The sequence below is a fragment of the Propithecus coquereli genome, unplaced genomic scaffold (assembly GCF_000956105.1).
Source record: "Propithecus coquereli isolate 6110/MARCELLA unplaced genomic scaffold, Pcoq_1.0 Scaffold143, whole genome shotgun sequence".
Classification (NCBI taxonomy): Eukaryota; Metazoa; Chordata; class Mammalia; order Primates; family Indriidae; genus Propithecus; species Propithecus coquereli.
The window spans coordinates 1,936,108-1,956,760 of NW_012138636.1; the positions used below are offsets into that span (position 1 = coordinate 1,936,108).

At 38.5% G+C, this 20,653-nt stretch overlaps 1 protein-coding gene across 3 annotated transcripts in view; it reads left to right on the forward strand.

The window, feature by feature from the left end:
• The window catches only part of GABRB1 (gamma-aminobutyric acid (GABA) A receptor, beta 1), a 313,268-nt gene that overhangs the window by 288,119 nt on the left and 4,496 nt on the right, over positions 1-20,653 (forward strand). For 2 of the 3 annotated variants that reach the window (XM_012639911.1, XM_012639913.1), the window contains 3 exons: positions 14,505-14,642; positions 14,746-14,898; positions 17,840-18,084. In XM_012639911.1, the coding sequence (XP_012495365.1) occupies positions 14,505-14,642; positions 14,746-14,898; positions 17,840-18,084 (536 nt within the window). The remainder of the gene's footprint in view (positions 1-14,504; positions 14,643-14,745; positions 14,899-17,839; positions 18,085-20,653) is intronic. The other variant, XM_012639912.1, reaches the window with a different exon arrangement.

The following is a 20,653-nucleotide window of genomic DNA, read 5'->3' on the forward strand; positions in this document are numbered from 1 at the left end:
CAGCCATCTAGATTATTGAAAAGACAAAATCTTTGGGGAGCAAAAGTACTTCAGTATACTCCTAAAGCCCCAGTTATGATGTTGCATGGGAATATAGCTGTACATCTTCTTGATCGTATTCTTATATGGTCTTTGCTTATGGAGACACACTGGTTATTTGATGGAGATTGGGAATGAGTCACTGGACTTCACAATCTTTGTACTTTTTTCCCACAGATACAGATGAAATGGGTAAGAATTTTAAAGTCCACAAATTAAGATGTGTAAAAATGAATTCTTTATTTTCCATAATTTTTAATTTTAGACTCCATGATTCAACTAGTAACTTCCATATACTCTCTCAAATTCAGCAATTTCTCAGACACTTCAGATATAAACACATAACAGGATTGTTTATCTTTCTTCCTGCTCTTTCCCCTGGCATTGACAGTCAGCTCAGAGAACCCCTGGTGAGCAGGTCACTGTGCCCTTGTCCCCTTTGTGCCACACCTCCCCTGCAGTTGATTCTAAGCCCCAGAGGTGCTCACAGAAATATCACTCCAGGGAGCTAGGGAGAGGGTGTCCACTTCTCATGCTGAGTTTGTTGGGCCCCAGACCAGCCTTTGATTTCAGATGTAGCTTCTCCCATCTGGGGCCCAGCACAAGCAAGATCAGGTTCTTACTCCAGTGATGACTTGACATTTTGTGGATGTTGACTCAGCTCCCATCAACTCTCTGCAGTAGTGCTGTGCCCAAGACTTAACTGGTCTTTGATCCCTAACAGTGTCCTTCCAATGGGGTGACTCTGAGATCTCTTCCAGGACCACAGGTTCTCTCCAGTGCATGTTCACGATCGAGATCCCTCTGTCACTATTATACGCTCAGGAAACTCAGACAAAGTCATCCCTGGCACTCCATAGTCCTAACAGAGCATCCTACCCATTCTGCCTAATAGTGGAATGAACACTCTTCTCTACAAGGCTTGCTTCTACTCGTATCTCAGAACTTTAAAGAGGCTAACATCATACTCCTACCACAGAACCCAGCTTGAAGGGGCAGAGACAGACACAGACCTTCCCAAACTCATATCTCACTCTTCTTTCCTCTCTGCTTCTCCTCCCCATCTTCCTACCCTAAAGTGTCTTTAACTAGTATATGTGTGAGGGGAGTTCAAGGTGAAGAGAATTCTTCAGAAAGTTGGCATGTGTAGACATCCTTCTATCTCACATTCAGGCTAGCAGTTTCTAGATTAAAGAGTAAAGAATGTGTAAGGAATTATTATTCAGATTTTTCAATGATCCCTTTCCCCTGTACCTCCCCCGCTCCAAGTAGTGTGTGACCACAATTTTATTGTCTAGGCCAGGGATGGTAATGGGGAGCTTGGATTATAGTGGAGAAATTCTACTATGACTTAATTACAAAACAATTCTGCATCTTTCCTTCCTAAAAGTTCTAACCCCGTTAGGAGAAAATCGCAGTATCATTATGCACCAGATGTCACATCACCAATACCAAACACAGCATATGTTACCTATGGGCCAGGGTTTCCCACCATTGGCACTATTGACATGTTGGGCTGGATAATTCTTTTTTTCTGGGCCACTGTCCTGTTCATTGTAGGATGTTTAGCAGCATCCTTGGCCTCTACCTGCTAGATCCCAGTAGCACCCCGTCCCCAAGTTGTGATAACCAAAAACAGACGTTGCCAGATGTCCCCTGGCAAGGGAAATTACCTGAGGTTCAGAACCACTGCTATGACCCATCCCAAAGCAACATGTGATGCCTGTATAACGCTTCTAAGCATTTTGATGATGGACAGCTTTTCAGAAGCACTCTGTAGCCATACCTTTGCAAAATGACGTTTTTTTATCTTCCCTATGAGTCAGGTAGCACAGATCATTGACCCCATTTCCACAGATAGAAACTTGGAAGCATTCAGCCTTCCCAATCAGGTCATGGAAGTCTGTACTTTCTTTTTTCCCCTATGAAAAGTGAAAATTATAATCATTGTTTTTCTTCCCGGGCCGAGATCAAGCAATAACTACAGACCAATGCTCTTTCCTAACTGCTATCCCCAAACTATTCCACACCAGGCAGCTCTAAAGATAAATTTATATTTGCCTGTCTTCCTATTTCATGGACATCAGAAATAAAGCCTTCAACATAAATAAATGGCAGCAAGCCACATGTTTCATCAATGTAACTGCCGAATTACATGGAGTAGAAAATCAATTCCAGCAGAAACAATAATAATCGGATAGGTTTTTTTTTTTTTCCATCATGCCCAGACACAATGCAATTTTAAAAACACAGATACTAGTGTGCCCAACATGACTACAACAATAACCTCTGTGACACCAATCTAGCACCCGGCAATGAGTGCAGATAAGCTATAGATAACAAACAACAGTGGACTGTCAGCTCTACAACACTCTATTCATATAAATTTCAAAAGCCAAGAAATTATACAAGAATGCATAATAGTTTGTGAACCACAAAAGTGCATGGCCTCCGAGTTGCTAAGGCTATCCAACCTAATCCTAGAGAGGGTCCAAAAAAATGGAGTATTTGAAGACAGCTGAGAATTGCCGAAGTAAAGCTATTTTGCTGGGAAGTGAAATCCACTTTTTCTTAGATACAAATCCCCTTTTTTTTAGATACTATATGATTATTGCAGGTTGTAGGCAATACCTCTGTGAAAATCCAGGGCAGGACTGCATACTTTGCATCTGCAGATAGAAAAGGCATGAGATTTAGGAATTGAATTGAGTGGGTCTCAAATAAGTATCATCTAAGAGTGAGTAAATAGGGATATGAGATTAAAAAAACAGAAATCAGGGACTAGGCAAATAAGTTAATAAAAATGAAAAATAAACTCTGACCGGATATAATAGTAATTTCTAATTTAATGCCTCTTATTGCTACCAGGTATATAATCATAATAACTGAGAGATATAAAGAATGGGTCCATATCATTTATGGCACATGGATTTTTGTTAACTCGTAGGCTATGGCTAAAATAGCATGCATATGAGCTAGCATAGTCCTCTTCAAGACGTTAGTGAAAGGAGTATAACTTAGACATTAAATATACCAAACAGGTCATTTGTTATAGTTACTTTAGTAATCAATTAGAGTTGCATGTTTTTAAATACATTTCTAGCTGAAAATCTGAATATATGACAAGGTCTATTAATCATAATTGTTCTAGAATCATTTAACATAAATGAACTTTTAGAATAAAAACCTTGTGATAATCAGTGATCCAAAGCTAAAATCATCATGAAAATTCTAAAACTCCTGTAACTAAAGGAATAAAATCTTCAGACCATTGCCGGGCTCTGCCTATGAATCTGGAAGGCCTGGAGTGCCCTCTACAGGTTATTTTTTAAAATTTCACAGCTTTGATGATTACTTTCCCAAAATATGTGTAGGCAATTTCTACAACATAAAAATAGCTTATTCAAATTTCATTTTTTAAATCATTACATGTTCACCACATAAAATTTTTGAAACAAAAAATCACCTATAATCCTAACATCCATAGATTAACCGCTATTAACTATTTTCATGTATGATTTTGGTTATATAATACACATACACATATATTTTTCTTACATTTGTTTTCTCTTAACAACATGCTGTAAACATTTTACCATAACTGGTTTTGGTGGCTTGTGTGATTATTTTATATTTTAATTGGTTTTTCAAAAATGTGTTTTATTGACAAATCACCGTTTCTTATCATCAGAATTTCTCAGTGAAAAGTGACCCTCACACACATCAAAAGAAAGGAAAGAAGAATCATTTAAATGAAACAAAATAAAACTCTAACTACTCAAGGGTGAGTTCACTATAAAACTAGGATGCACATGACTCTTCAAAATAAAAATATCATAAAGGTATTCTGAATAGTTTCCCACATTTAAGACATAAAGTGGTCATGAAAATTAAATTAGTAACTGAGATTATTATACAAACTATTAATCTAGGGTTTCAGGCCAAGAATAACACTAACACCACCAGAGCAATAACTTTAAAGTAGTATTGCATGTAAGTTAGCTGGATAATTACCTGGTTTTCTATTTTACTTGTTTATGGTCTTTTTTTATCATTAAATGTAGTTTATACTTTAGAAAATAGAGGCATATTTTACATAGTAAGTGCTTGCCAAAATCAGAGATGATTTCATTCTCTAGATTAGGCCTGATTTTGTTTTTTATTCTTTTAAATAAAGCAATGATACGCACTTTTAAAGATACCAAATATGTAGACAACATAAAAGAGTTTTGAGACTATAAAAGAACGTTTGGCCATAGGTATCCCAGGTAAATCTACTCAGTGGTTGTTAATATAAATTGAGAACTCTGAACAGTTTTTGCTCATAACGCTACTAATACCAAACGTGTGGGTTTTTCTCACACCCACTAATTCTCCCACTTCTCTGGACATCAACTGGGTATCCTGCAATTCAGTTCAATTCTGACACTACCCAGAGTTAGCATCAAACCCTGAGTTTAAGGGCTGGGTTTAAGGTCTAAGGACTTAGTCCCACAAGACTGCCCTCACTTCAGATGCCAGCCGCAAATGCTGAGTTCCCGGGTTACCCACACCTCTGTCCAGCTTGGCTGCAAATCAGGGGTTCTCGCAAACCTCCCTCTGCGTTCAATAATTTGCTATAATGGCTCGCAAAACTCAGGAAAAGAGTCTACTTCCTACTGCTAGTTTATACAACTCAGGAACAGCCAGATGGAAGAGACGCACAGGGCAGAGTATGGCTGGGGGAGGGGAGACGCAGAGCTTCCAGGCCCTCCCCAGGCATGTCACCCTCCCAGCACCTGCATGTCCTCACCATGCCAGAAGCTCTTCAGACATTTAGAGAGTTTCATGGAGGTTTCATCACATAGGAATGACGGATTGTTAACTCAGTCTCCAGCCCCTCTCTGCTGTCTGGAGTTTGGGGGGAGCAGGGCCGAAAGCATCAGTTTCTAATCAACGTTTGGTCTTTTTGACAACCAGCCCCCCATCCTGATGCTATCGGGGACTCCCCAGAATCTCATTAGAACAAGGAATGCTCCCATCACTCAGTAAATTCCATTGGCTTTAGGAGTTCTGTGTCAGTAACAAGGGATGAAAAGCAAATACAGATTTATTATGCCACAGAAATAGATAGGTAAGGATTTTTTTTCTGAGACATAAATATTGTCTCCTTTGTCTATGAAGGCAAATAAAATGTAGGTGGCTAGAAGCTGTTTTGAGAAAATTTTATTGATAATGAGCACATTATGACAAATATTTAATAAGATTTTAGCATTTTTCGGTATCATTATCTTTTACTTCACTACTGATTTTGGCCATAGAACAACTCTGATTCTGATCTTTGGCTAAAAATTTCCCTAAAACATACTCACCTACATAAATTAATGCAATATAGCTCCATTAGCATTTATTAAAGGAAAATGGGCATTGTGAGGGAAGGTTATTATGAGCTTAGAGACATTAGTACACCACATGGCTACTGGTTGACAGAATGAAATACACCATTCCATTGTTCCAGAAGGTAGGAAAAGTAAATTCCACAGATATGTAGGCTGATGAGATTGATTCAGTCTGGGCAAGATTCTAGCCCTAGATCCGGTAAAGGGGGAATTAGTCATTTATGGGAGCAGCTTGATTTCTCTGAACGTAAGTCAAACAAAACAGACCTATTTGCTAGGGCTGCAAAATCAGTGAATCAAGAAAATACAATAAATATAGAGATACAGACTTGAGGCTAAAACAATTAGCCAAACATTAAATGGATAAATGTTGGTGTCACCCACAAAGTGCTGCTTGAAGACTTTTGATGTCAGCCTAGAGGAATATTGCCAGGAGAGTGTCACAGGGCTCTTCCCTCGTCTCTGCCATTCCACATTTGTCCTCAATCAAGGGAATAATGATAAAAGTCATGTTTTATAAATTTGCACATAACGTGAAACTAAGAGGGTGAGCGAATCAGGATCAAAACACACACGCACGTGCATGCATTAGCACATATACACACGTGCACGCACACACACACACACACACACACGAAACCAAAGCAAACCAAAAACAAAATCAAAGAAAAAAACTCAACGGGCTAAAAGAGTAAGTCAAATTAAATTACATAAAATTAAATGAGGACAATATTAGATCTTATACTTGAATCCAAAAGAAAATAAAAATCATTTGATTGTGGACAAAGCTAATTTGAACTTGTGCTGCTTTAATGGAAGACCAGTGACTAGAATAAGAGAAGTCCCAGTCTTTGCTAGCTGGTCACAGCAAGAATATCATGACTTGGACAGGCATGGGTTAAAGTGTGTGGGGATCTCATCCATAGGAGGCCACAAAAAGGGTGAAGGAGGTCAGAAGAGGGTCATACAGAGGCTCAGCCCCAGAGAGGGCAGCCGGATGGCCCTGTCCCACGCAGTCCAACCTAGTAGGCAATTTCAGCTTGAGACGTTCCAGGTGGCTAGATAGTTAGAAGTCAGGAATGGCCACGATCAGGGTCAGGATTCCCACCAATGGGAAATTTAGGAGACACAGGATATGCTCCAAATACGTAAAGCTTAGAAGGAGATCTTGGCCATTGCACTAGAGCCCATTGGAGTCTAGGGTTCAGCCAAGCCATTTGGCCATCAGGTACTATAGGCAAAATATCTATGTACTACACATTTTTCAAGAGTCTTAAATTGGCTCCAAAATACATAAAGAATGCTACAATATTAAAATTAATGTAATATTATGTTAACAAGTCAGCTGCAATTTGATGCTTTATAGTGATATGTAAATTAGGTTTAATATGGGATGTGAATACATTTTAATGTATTTAATATAACGCCTAGAGTCTAAAAGCCTTTAAATGGACACGATCTAGCATAGACAAGGATTAATGGACTAGGCCGTGTAAATAATCAGGTGTGAGGAAACAAGACTCTAGAAAAGTCATTCTGGTAATTTACATAATGGCCAAACATAGCAGATGCCAAGGCTTGAGTGGAATGGGAAGAAGCCTGAATATCCTGACCTTGTTTCTCATGTATTAGGTCCTAGATCTGGTTGGACATTAGGGGGATTTTCAGGGGATGCTTAAGAAACCAGAAAACACGACTGTACTCTCAGATCTCAAACCTGAGGAATCTGCTGCTGCCTAATTCATATGTCCGCCAACAGTGGCTCTTTCACCATGGTGGAATTAACCTTGGGGGTAGGTCCACACAACAGAGAAAGGAGACAGATAAGCCGAAGAGAGAGAAGATAAAAGGTAGACATGACCGCCTCTACGTTCGGGGCCTTGCACTTCAAGGGGCGTATAAGCAACCTGGAAACTAATGAGCAGAAAAAAAGCTTCATTCTAAGACTGAGCAAATCCTGGAAAGGACCAGAGCCTGGAGGAAAAAGACAGAAAGGAAACATGAGAGATGTCCTCAAAAATGGAAGTTGCTATTATGTAGGAAAAGTATTGGGCTTGTTTTCTATTAACCCAAGGGTGGACAAGGATTAGATGGTGAATGATCTCCAAGAAGATGAATTTTTACTTTTTGTAAGGACATATTTTCTAATGATTATCTGAAAACATGGTAAACTGTTGAGTTGACTGAGAAAATAGTGAGATGGCTATCCTTAGGGAGTGGATGACCAAACGGTGGGCTGTCAGGAATCCAACATTAGGTGAGTTGTGGTGTAGATTTGCATTTAACCATGTATTTAAAAATGTGGCTTCTGTGGCTTATATGTTGCTTCTTGGAATATCCTGGAGATACAAAGATGAATGAGAAAGGAATCCAAAGCAACCTTTTGAATAATTATAGCAGATCTGGAGCCACTGGAAAGATTAGACCCATTTAGCTTTCTTATCTGCTGCTGAGGTGCACAATTACAGTTATCTAATAACTCAGTGATGTAAAGGATCTACACAGCTACAAGAGCAGAGGTATTGACAGATTCCTCATATGTCTCCCCCGACGTGGGAGGAGTAGAAGGAATTAGGGAGTGGCAGAGTCCTGTGTTTATTTCAATAGCTCATTTTCTAACAACTGTTGAAACGCTGATTATGAGTGTGACTTAGGATGTTTTAATCAGGTGCAAATAACGACTGATGTAAACAGTAAGGGAACATATTAGTTCCTGTAACTGGACCAGGCACTCTCCACTTAACACTTCTTGTTTGCCAACAATGAAAAGAGAGAAGCAAATAGCCTTTCTTCCAACTATTGAACAAAAGTCCTGGATTTCTCTAGGACTGGACCAACTTGGACCACGTGCTTATTTCTAAGCAATTAATTTGGCCGGGTGACTGCTATGAGCTAATTGTTTTAGAATTGGATTATTGCCTAAGCTTGAGCCAATCACCTTAGCAAAGACGAGGATATTTTAATGATTGGCCTAAGTGAATCTAGACCCACACCATGAAACTTGAGATGGAGCTGTGGCTGCTCCACAAAAGCATATACATTTACTTCTGCCCACTCTTGGATTAGAAGCCTAAATGTCTGCATTATCTGAAACACAATTAAGTACAATTCTAGACCATCCCCTTAGCTCTGTTAAGCACAGTGGGGAGTAATTTTTATTTCCAAATTAGAAAATGCATCCAAAATAGAGTGTTGCGAATAGCAAAGATGAACACATCCAGATACTTCCGCATTTGTACTAGCTCTATGCCTCTTTATCCATTGACATCAACTTAATTTTATCTGTACTTTCTGCACCACTAAGAAGTCCCCAAGGGCTGAGAGGAGATTTCGAGAGCTTCTGCGTAGTTATTGTTGCTAGGAAACAACATCCTTGGTATCCAGGCGTTCAGGCTTTGAGACGCTGTGTGAAGTCACTGGCTCATAAAGGAAAACCTTTGGTAAATAGGTTGTTTAGGTGTGAGTAAATTGATGTTCTCTCTCTGTGGCAAAATGTTCTCGTGTAACCTTTGAATAACAGTGTATTTCTAGGCCTCTGTTCTTTCCTTTGGACCCAGCTGCCATTATTGCTCCCATGGGAACTTGAGCTTCTACCTGAAATGGAGTGAGCATTCTCTTCCTTTCCCAAATCATCTGTAATTATCTCAGCGCCTTGAACACTAAGCCTAATGGATTTTAGTTAAGCAAAGTGCAAATGAGATTGGAAATAAAGACCCAGACCACTGACCATATAAATGGTTGAATTGCTGCATTGGTCATTTGTCATAGTCCAGCCTTTTTATGGTGTGTAGTACTGCAGTGTTCTGCTGCTCTTTAGAAGTGGGAGATAATGAGACATGCTGTTTGCAATAACCCACTCCCTTCTCGCCTCTCAACTCTAAACTGCAAGCATCTCGGACTCCCAGCTCTAACTGGCATTTGCATGATCCCCAAGGATCCTAGAATTCAAATACCAGTTTGAGGTGGTGATCTATCACCTGTATCACCTTAGTTAACTCAGTACGCCTAAAATTAATAAACAGTTCATTCCATTTCCTTGGTGCCCCAGTAAGTCAGGCTCAAGAATGCTACCAAATAAGTTACCTGTGTCAAGTTACCAGTTTGGAACAATATACTCAAAACGCTAAGCAGTAAACAATATTCACTAATTCATTTATTCAAAAATTTGTAGTGAACACCTACCATAGACAGAATCTGTTCTAGACATCAGAAATCTTTTTAAACGAATAAAAGAAGGCCCTTTCCTTCGAAGAGCTTATAATGTAATGAGGGATAGAAGAGAGGAAGGCAGAGATAAACACAAAGCCATAGAAGCGGATGAGAAATTCACATCATAGTAAGTACACTGCTATGCAACTGACAGGACCCTATCAGGAACGCAGAAACCGGTCAAGGTTTTTCAGAAAGAGAATTTAACAGAGAGAATGGGTCACAAATGTTGGAAGGGCCAAAAAAGCAGAAGGGCGAAGAAAAGTACTGAAGGAGCAAAATGCCAGAGTGGCCGACACCCCTGTGCTAGAGCACAAGTTTGCATCCGCTGCCAGCCTGTTGCAGACGCTATCCTGGCTGTTTGCGGAATTGCCAAACAACTCTCCTTCAGCTGCAAGTCTGCAGTCAGCCCAGCTGCCCTGGCAGCAGTTGGAGCAACCGAGGCACTACCACACTGCCAGAGCCGGAGCAGGAAGCTTCCTTCTCCCTGGAGCTTTTTAACCTTCTGCTAGCTCCTCCTCGGGGAAGCAGCTACCATGAAGCCAGAGAGGCAGAGAGACCACAGCCCCGGCAGTACAGAAAGTGAGTTACAAGGCACAGAAATGCCAAGTGAGTGGCTGGCACAGACCACGACAGATGTTTCAATAAAAGCTGTTAATCCCGAAACTCAAGTAAACCATTCTTCCTTAGAAGAGAAAGGGAGTATATCAATTCAGTTTCTATTGACAACAGAAGCCTATCTAGCTCATTTAAGCAAAAAGGGGTTCATTATAGGTAGGTAAGTGGTGCTTACAGTCAAAGGACTGAAGTGGTAGGTTCTAGGCTGAGCCGCCAACAATGACTTCCAGAACCACGGTGCAGACTCGTTCCTCAGAGAGACTGCAGACAGTTTCAGCACAATCAGAAAGCTGGTCATCAGGTAGCTACATCAACTGTATTGACTCCAGAACCACAGGGAACTAAAACCAGAATTCTTGGTTCCAGAACCATCTGTGCTTTATGATCTGCACCAGCAAAACGTATGCTTCAAACACCACGTCTGACATGACTTGACTCCATCTAATCCAGAAAACGAAACCATTTTTATAGGGTTGGGTGGACGTTTGTGTGCCTGGGTGACTCTGACAATGGAAGGTCCCGGTTGAGGAGACAGGCTGGTCAGAAAGGGGTGGCCTTGGGGACTCCGCAGCTAGGACCAGCCTGTGCTTGTGTTGAGTTAACTCAGATCTGCTGAGTCTGCCGGGGAGGAGGATGTTGAATATTATCAAATGCTGTTTTAGCATCCATGTAAATAATCATATTTTTTCTCCTTAGATCTGCTAATATAATGAAGTATATTACTAGATTTTCTAATAATATACCATTTATACTCTGTATAAACCACATTAGTTATGCCTTATTATTTAAGTACTGCTGGATTTTGTTGGCTAATATGTTATGCTTATTTTATGAAAATAATTTAGAAATTTTCGTTCTTAGCCTGTGCTTTGGAACTGTTTAAGTAGCAATAGAATTATCAATTCTTAAATGTCTGTCTGTAAGGGATGAAATCAAGCTGTTTTGATTTTCTATCTCTTTTGATTTGGGCTTTAAAAATGCTTCTTGTTTTTCCATGAGAATATTATCCATTTTGTTCAGATTTTCAAATTCATTTGTATGGAGTTGAGTGAAGTTGTCTTATGATTCTTGGAAGTCCCTATTTCTAAGGTGGATCCCCATGTCTGTCTTGATTCATTTGTTTGATTGGAGTCTTCTCTAGAATAGCGTCCTTGAACAGGCGCCTGGGTGATATGTTCTCTGAATCTTTATGTATGTTCTCTGGAAAGAAGAGTATTTTGGCAAGGAATGGTACTCTTGGGTCTCAGAGTCACTGTCCTTTATGCCAATATTTTAGAGGTTCTGTAGATACTATTCCATAATCTTTTCTTTTCCAGCATTGCTTATAAGAAGTCCAATATTTTTTCCTTTAAAAATACCTTGTACTTTCTACCGTGAAGATTATACCCTTGGAGTTGAGGAATGGCATCAGGGTGACCTGAAATAATAAGCCTGGCAATCTGCAAAATAGTTTACTTATTAAGCTCAGGGAAATTTGTGTGTTCTTTTTGTTTATTATGTTCCTGTCTCCATATATGCGTCTTCATTCAGAAATGCCTGCTATCCATATATTAGATCTCCTAGATGAGTCCTTCAAGCTTTGATAGTTTCTTCATGCTTCCCAAATCTCTGTAATTTTATTCTTTTCTGACATACGTTTCTTAAATTGTCTTCCAAGCCACTAATTCTGGCCTCATCAGTGGCCATCTTCTCTTCAATTTATCTAATAGCTTTTTTTATTAAAAAACGATTTAAAAAAGAAAAAAAAAACCATTGGGTTTTAGTACAAGAAAGCTTTGTGTGCTCTAATCAGATATCTGTAAGTGTTCCTATATTTTCACTAAGAGTAGGGAATGAAGAATTCAAATTATTGTCTGCTTCTTCCACCAGTTCTTTTTACTAGGAGCCATCTATTCTGGATGTTCTGCTTGTTTTTCTTCTCTAGGGCTACTGGGTTCCTCAGAAGCATTGTTGTTTTCCTCATATGTCCCTTGGAGTTTGGGCCCAGCTGCCAGAGCACCTTAAGTGGAAACAAAGTTCTAGGTGGAAAGCATGATGGGCTCCAGGCAAGTTGCCATCCCCTGCTGATGCATCAGGAGGTAGTGTCTATCCCTCTCTCTCTCTCTCTCTTTCTCTCTCTCTCCCAGTGACCCAGTCCATCTTTTCAACTCTTCCATATCCCCTCAAGGGACTGAGACAACAGCAGTTCTTCCAGACAGTCACACAGGTGGTAGCATCTTTTCCTTACTTAGTAGGTCCCAGAGCCCCTGCACCTAGCTGTCTTCTTTAATATTACTGTTCTAATCTTCACCCACAGACTTCATGCCACTGGTGCCTGGTTCTCTGGTCATTGAGGGGAAAAAATATCCCATAATGTCATTCGTTGTCCACTGGATCCAGGCACGGCTGAGGCATCATTTCCCCAGATGCCACTTCCTGCTGGGCTTAGGAGAGGAAATTCACAGTTGAATTGGAAGTGGAAGAGAGGGCATCACAGTTGAGTTTAAGTTGTCATATTGCCACTATCTATTTCCCCTCAGAAAGGAGATTTGTATTCCAGAAACCATAAATGGGGTCCTGGAATTGCCATCCAGTTCTACCTATCTGTCTATATTTTCTTGTGGAGTTTGTTCATAGGTTTTTATCAGATTCTCAAGGAGATGTTTGGAATCAGTCTCATAGACTCATCCCCAATATGCTAATTAGTCCCTTGTAGTTTGTTCTAAGCCCAATAGGTAAAGAGGGTCTCACAGTCTCTCGGACATCAGTGATTAGAAGTAAATATCTTCTATTTATGGTTCTACACATGGGTCATTGTAGAATGGGTTACTGAATATGGAAGACCGCCCTTTGGAGAGAGGACAAGAGGACCTAGAAGGAGATGGTTGAAAGAGAAATAAAATAAATTGAAACATAGTATGATAAATATTAATAATAACCTCCATAGGGTGGCAAAAAGTAACAAATATAAAACAGTTGTGAGTTCAATGAGTTCAGAGATAAGAATTCACAAAAGAGCTTTTTGAAGAGAATTTGGAAAAGTTTAAAGCTGTAAAGACACCTTTGTTTCCCCTCAAAATAAAGGGAAGAGAAGGAAGAATAGCTTAAAATTTCTTAAGTTCTTGCAGTGACAAGTTGATGGTGACCCCTTGGCACTTGGCATTCTAAATTTCAAATACATTATTATTTCTTAGCTCTTGAAAAGATGTTACTGGCTTTAATCAAAAGTAGGTCAGCGTAATGTCTACTACAAAGAGCTTATATGGTTACCTTTGAAACACAAGCCCTAGCAATTTTAATGGAAAAAATATGTGATGCTTTTTTATCTGAGGTAGATATAAATAGAAAATAAATTTACAAAGATCTTCTTTGTCTCTAGCTGATAGAAAGGGGAAAGTATGGCCTTAACTATGCCTTAAATTATTTTCAGATTTTTAAATATATCCATACATTCTTTTTATGCAAGTTACTCATACATGACCAATAACCCTGCTAGGTCACTGGCAGGTGGAAGCAGAGTGGAAGAAGGAAGAAAATAGGCCATCGACATAGGACCTTCCTGCTGAAGAGCTGAGGGTAGATCCTTCTACAGTCCTCTACTCATTCCCCTTAAATTGACTAAAGCTCACCATCATAAGTAGAAAGATATAAAAGTATATCAAGAATTTATATAATGCTAAAAAAAGAATTTATATAATGCTAAAATTTTCACCTGTTTATTAGCTATAATAATATTAGCTACAATCAAAGATATAAATAGAAGCTTTCCTAATTTTCTAAAAGAAATGTGCGTCTCTTTTTAAAATGCCTTGATCATTTAATGGGTATATAAATTTGATCTTTCATTATTCCCCATTCCTATACCCTTTCTGTTCCCATTTTAACAAATACGTGCTCGCTTATTATTACTGTTGTTGTTCTTGTTATATAATGCATAGTCAAAATCTATGTCCAGGCCCCTGGAATCCAGCCATCCCCTAATTTAACCAAAGAGTGCATGTTGGTAGACACAATGAGAATAAATATGCAGCAGTGATGTCAGATATCACTAAATGAACCAGAGTTTATGTCCACCAAAGGCAGAGGCCTACAATTTCTCAGTGCAGCTACTACCCACTTACCAAAGACAGCACTCCATGCATGACCTCTATGCCATCCTAATTTAAGGCAATGCCACCTTACCATCTCTTGTTGGGAATTTCTCCTCCAGCCCCCAGTCTTCAAGACAAATTTCCAGACCAACTGAACTCCATTTAACTACACTGCGTTTCTTGGTTTCAGATGGCTATACCACTGACGACATTGAGTTCTACTGGAATGGAGGAGAGGGAGCAGTAACTGGTGTTAATAAAATTGAGCTTCCTCAGTTTTCCATTGTTGACTACAAGATGGTGTCCAAGAAGGTGGAGTTCACAACAGGTGAGGGTGTGTCCCCCAAATGAACTAGAGTGCTGTGAAAAGGAAGAAGATGGTTCCAACCAAATGATGATCCGATTATTCCTTTTTTCTTTTTTCAACTCAGGGGCATATCCACGACTGTCACTAAGTTTTCGTCTAAAGAGAAACATTGGTTACTTCATTTTGCAAACCTACATGCCTTCTACACTGATTACAATTCTGTCCTGGGTGTCTTTTTGGATCAACTATGATGCATCTGCAGCCAGAGTCGCACTAGGTAACGCATTCCCAGCACTGCAGAGAGCTAATGGGTTTTACTTTCAAACAAATAACCAATATTGGGAATTACAGGCAAGGGCTCTCATATAGGAAGCCAAAGAATTAGATTACCGTAACAGTCCAAGAATATTAAACATTTAAGAGTAAGCATGTTTACAATGAATGTTTTATAATGTACTGTCCTTTTAGCATTTTACCAAAATTAAAAACTTAGAGTACATTTAGCACTATGTAATTGTTTCATAGAATATATTTTAAATTCTCATTACACTAATTTTTGCCAACTGTGATGACTTCCTCTTTGAACCCTCCTTTTTATAGTAGAGAACATTTACAATGCATTATTTTCAAATGGATTGTGAGAAAGCTAAACTTCATGACTATTAACACACTATGTCAGTTGCTGGGAAATATTAAACACTATCTTTTCAATATTAACTAAAGTTAAACCCTATCAAGCTGAGTTTCCTTTAAATGGAGCTTATTATAGTTCAATAGGGCACAGACAATTCACCAAGTATATTAATGATCTGTGGGCAAGAAAGAATAAAGAATGATTTTCTTCTTGGCGGAACAAAAATCAGAACTAACCTTACCGTGGTTGCGTAATTGCTGAAAGCTGAAAGGCTTATATTTGAGACTTTAAAGGGTTCCTTGGAAAGGTAGAATGTGTAAGGTCTGTCTGATGAATCTGGGTATGTGTAGGTCTGCCTCATTATTTGATCCTACAGCCATTTCAGTTATCACTTTTGGGGGCTTATTCTCTCTCTCTTTCTCTTCCTCTCTCTCCACACACACACACACACACACACACAGACACACACACACACACACGAGCATCAGTTGTGGCTGTGCTAATATATTACATCACTTCTCTGCGACTACTGGGCTGGATTAGGTGATCAATATACCTTTTCACTGCTAGACTAATTGTCTTCTCTACAGCTTCTATTGGCTGAATACATAAGGCTCACAAAGTCAAATATTTGCAGCCCTTTATCAATCTTTCAACATTCTAAGATTAAAGAAAGCAAACAAATCATTAATCATATCATACATATGTGTCTGGACATAGTACCTCAATGTGAATATGGTTATGTGTATATGCTTTGGTTAAGGAAAAAACACTGGATCTTGTCCACAGCAGGGAATAATAACTAGCAAGTTCATGAATTGTGGCTCTCTTTATACTTCTATCATAAAGCTAATAATATTTTGATTAGAGATATTAGACATGCCAGGATATAAAGATGCTAGTTTAACCTATTCTTGGTGCGTAAAACCTGAGATATTTTTAAACATATATAATTTAAAATAACATTCATTTACTAACACTTCTTGCTTAAAATGTAAAACGAGGAATAGAAGCAAAAATGCAGTTAGTGATTTTGTAAATGAATTGTTCATTTCTTTCAAGCACATTGGCTAGAATTATATTAGGTGAGATTTAAAGTTTTATTCAAAGAAATAAGTAAGACCACTCATGATGGCATTTCTTCCCATTCCAGGACAATAGAATTCACCTCTTATCTGAACCATTTTAACTTTTTGTATGGTAGTCTTGACTTTCTATTTTATTTTTTTTCCTAAATGCTGCATAGTCAAATCATGGAATCTGTACATCGAGAATGATGTGGTTTGCAAATGAGCGTTAAACTATATTCCCCTTATTCTATTTTGTCAACTTCCATTCCCTTTGCCAGCTTTCCTTTGTCTTTACCAGCCATTTCACACTTCCTGCCTTTATTTTTAAGGACTGCCATCAAATTTTATATTTTACCTTCTCATCTCCCTGCTTACTTTGTACACAGTTATGTAACATCTCCTTGCTTTTTTCTCCCTGCTTGGGTAACCTACAGCAAAATAACTAATCTCAGAATTTCCATTTACCCAGCTATAAAATGAGAATAACATACTTTCCCTATTGTACTCAGCAGGTTTTTATGACAGTCATATAAAACAATTTATAACTGTTAAGTGTTTAAAATGGTAAAAGACTATATAAATGTACAATATTAGTATTGCAGCACGAACTGTCTACATGGGATTCCAACTTCCTTTTCACTTCTGGCTTTTCCCAATTATCATTTCATTATCACCATCAACACAATATATTTATTATGCAGCCACACATATATTATACTATTAAGAATGCTATATTTAACAAAGTAGGTAAAACAGAATCTGCCTTTTATGAGCTTGGTCTTAAACTTCTTTAACAAACCCAAGTTCAATTTCTTAAGAAGTTTTTTCCTGACATCAGGGAGTTAATTCATTCTAAGCTCTGGAACCAAGAAAATAGAGGTAGTATTTGAAAAATCAATGCAAGAAGATTACATTATATCTCAAAAATACATAAATCAATTACTTGATACAAATCATAAAATGTTTCATGTATTTTTCTTTTGATGATGTTTTGCTATGAATGATGCACAATTATTTTAAAATGCAGTATTAACCTTGTGACTTGAGCGTATTATAGATTCATGGAATGAAGTAGATCTCCTCAAACTGGTCACAGCTCTCAGTCTGGTAGTAGCTGCTGTGGGGATCAGGATCACGACGATAGGTTTAGGAGGGAGAAGAGTAAGATGCTTTGAGAAGGAAAAAGAAAGATGTGGCTGTATGACAAAATGAGGGACATTTGACAGTAGGCTTTCAATGGGGTTTTGATCTGCCTTTCCATCCGCTTTTTTTTGTTTTTGCATACTTGTTTTAAAAAAATGTTTTCAACCCTTCATTAACTGCACATTCTATTTTACGATTCATTAATGGACTTACGTAGGGAGCTGCTGCTTCATGTTTGAAACGTCTGCCCTTTTTGCACGGTGGTCTCTCGCGTTACTGCCACCATTCTGGGGCACCAGTGAGGGATGGCATCTTGAGAAGGTAGCTTCCTGGAGGTGCCTTCAGCTAAGCTTTGTCTTTCTATTCCGCAGGAATCACCACAGTGCTGACGATGACAACCATCAGCACCCACCTCAGGGAGACGCTGCCAAAGATCCCTTATGTCAAAGCGATCGATATTTACCTGATGGGTTGCTTTGTGTTTGTGTTCCTGGCCCTGCTGGAATACGCCTTTGTAAATTACATCTTCTTTGGGAAAGGCCCTCAGAAAAAGGGAGCTGGCAAACAAGACCAGAGCGCCAATGAGAAGAACAAACTCGAGATGAATAAAGTCCAGGTAAGGTATTAAGTACTCCTGACAAGATTTTCATAATTGAAAAAAAGCATATAAAATACTAGAGTATCTTTAATAAGACTCAGCCAACCCTTCATTCTACATATTTGGGAACTGGGGGTTGAAGGAGTTCAGTTGAGGGTCATATAGATTAATGATATACCTAGGCCTGGAACTCAACCTCAAGTCCATTATTGTTTATTCTAAACTATTTGTAAAACTATATGTAAAACAATAATGCCAGATCAGCATGGAAAATAAACAACAGAACTAAAGGGAATATACACTCCACTCCTAAGTGGAGATGAGGCCATATAGCACAGTGGTTACAACCACAGACTGGAATCAAACTGCCTGGGTAAGTTCTGCCAATAATGGCTTCGTAACTTCAGGCAAATCAACCTATTTGAGTCATCTAACCTCTGCTCTCAGTATCCTCATCATAAAATGGAGATTATGATAGTATACCTATCTCACAGAGCTGTTGTAAGGACTAAATGAGTTGTTTTTTTTCAATGTCTAGTATTTGGAACAATACTTGGAACATAGTAAGTACTCAATAAGTATTATCTATTGTCATTAAATACAAGGTATCTTTACTTGCTCTCTAGTAGGATATCAAGTTTAGACAAACACTTTTAGGAAAATTACAAGCAAAGAAAACTTAGAGATTCAGCCAAATGGTTAAAATTCCAAGCAATACATTCAAATAAACTCTTACTTTTATGCTATGGGTGAAGTACACATATTCACCCTCGAGAATCTTCTGATCTTGTTGGGGAAAGAATATTGTACTCATTCGAGGTGACTGAATTATAAAAGAGACAGGACAACAATTAGTTTGCGGAGTATACCTCAAAAAAAGAAGCTTCCCATTGTCTGATTGTAATGATACCAGCTTTAAAAATAGACTAGGAAGCCACCTCTTTTCTGTTCCCCTCCCTGTCTCAGTTGCCTTCTAAACATACTAGTTCATCCTCTGCACAGCTTGAAATGTGCATGAATTGATAAATTATGGGAGAAAGCCCTACACAAAGCAACAGAGGTTCAGTGTTGGGAAAATTGAGAAGACCTGAACTGGATAGACACTCAAAGATAGGTAGAATTTAGGAAGATATAGGAGAAATCAGAGCCCTTCAGTTGGCTAGAAGAGCAGTGTTCTCTAGGGAAAGTAATTAAATGAAACGTCAAGCAAACTAGAACCAATTTATTCAGATAAAATAGAAAGATTATAAAACAAACTTTAACCAAACACTTTGAGCTTTTGCCTGGATTCCACACCAGGATATCAGAGAACTTTTATGAAAGGATAAGAGATAAATAAAGATAGGAGGAAAGCCTCACATGCCATAGCAGATCTAGATGCATAATATATCTCTCTCTAAAGAGGACTGGTGACTGGCTAATAAATAAGTAAAATGTTCCCATCTGATTCATCTTTATTTCATAAACAGGCTGTTTGAGTAACACCGGACGTAAATGTGGTAAGATTTCACTGGCTCTCAAATCAGTTAAATTTTTATTCCAGATGAATTGACTTTTTAAAATTTGAATTCAAGGAGAAAGCATTGAAAAGTCCTTCAATTGTCAGGAGACACTTAAAGAATATAAAAAATGTGTTTTTTATCCATGGAAAGTCAGACTAGGAACTCTACAAATGCTTTTCACAGAAAAATAGACTTAATTATGCCAAAATTCAAAACCAAATCGTGTTAAGACAAGGCAGAATAGTTTGTATCAGACTAACCCTCCTATAAAAAAATTATAAACTCTGAGCAAAAACTTTCTTGAAAAATTCTTCTTTAAGACATGGGAGAGTAACTGCAAACAAACAAAAACTAAAAAAGAATCAACCTTGAAAAGCAGGGAGCCATCCTGTGTGAAATCCGTGTTTATACAACTTTTCCTCTGAGGCCACACCCCAGCTGGAGGGATGTGGGACAGTAAAACTTCAGCAGAAAACAGCTGGTCTGAGGAGTCAGAGCATGGAGTTTGATACTTCCACAGTTTCTGAAATTTCAGAAAGAAGTGAGCCAAAGCAGAGGCTCAAAATCTGAGTATAAACTTGCCCAGGTTGATCCCTGAACTATAGATGTACAGATTAAATACAAAAATGCCTGGCGGGGAGGGGATGCGGGGAGCCAGCTAAAACCTGGGGGGAAAAATGAGCAGAGATTTTAGTTGCTGTCTGCCATGTGAGATTCAGAGTTTAGGGTTTGAGTCCAGCCTAACTAGGGGGTGGTGGGGGAGGTGGTAAACACATTATGATTTCCCTTAAAATCTCAAAAGCTCGTACCTTAAGAGTAAAGACTAAGTCAGAAGAATAAGAGATTCCTCTTGGGTTAAGGGAAAAATGAAAATAGATCCACCATAAAAACACATAAAACCAAGACTCCACACATTGTAGGTTACATGTTAGTAATATAACTGCCTACCAAAATAAAACTCAGCATTCTTTGGGAAAGATAACAGAATCCAGAGTCTCTACAGAGACTCTAAAATATCTAGTATATAATGAATAATTACTAGATATGAGAAGAAACAGGAAAATGTTATCATAGTCAAGAAAAAA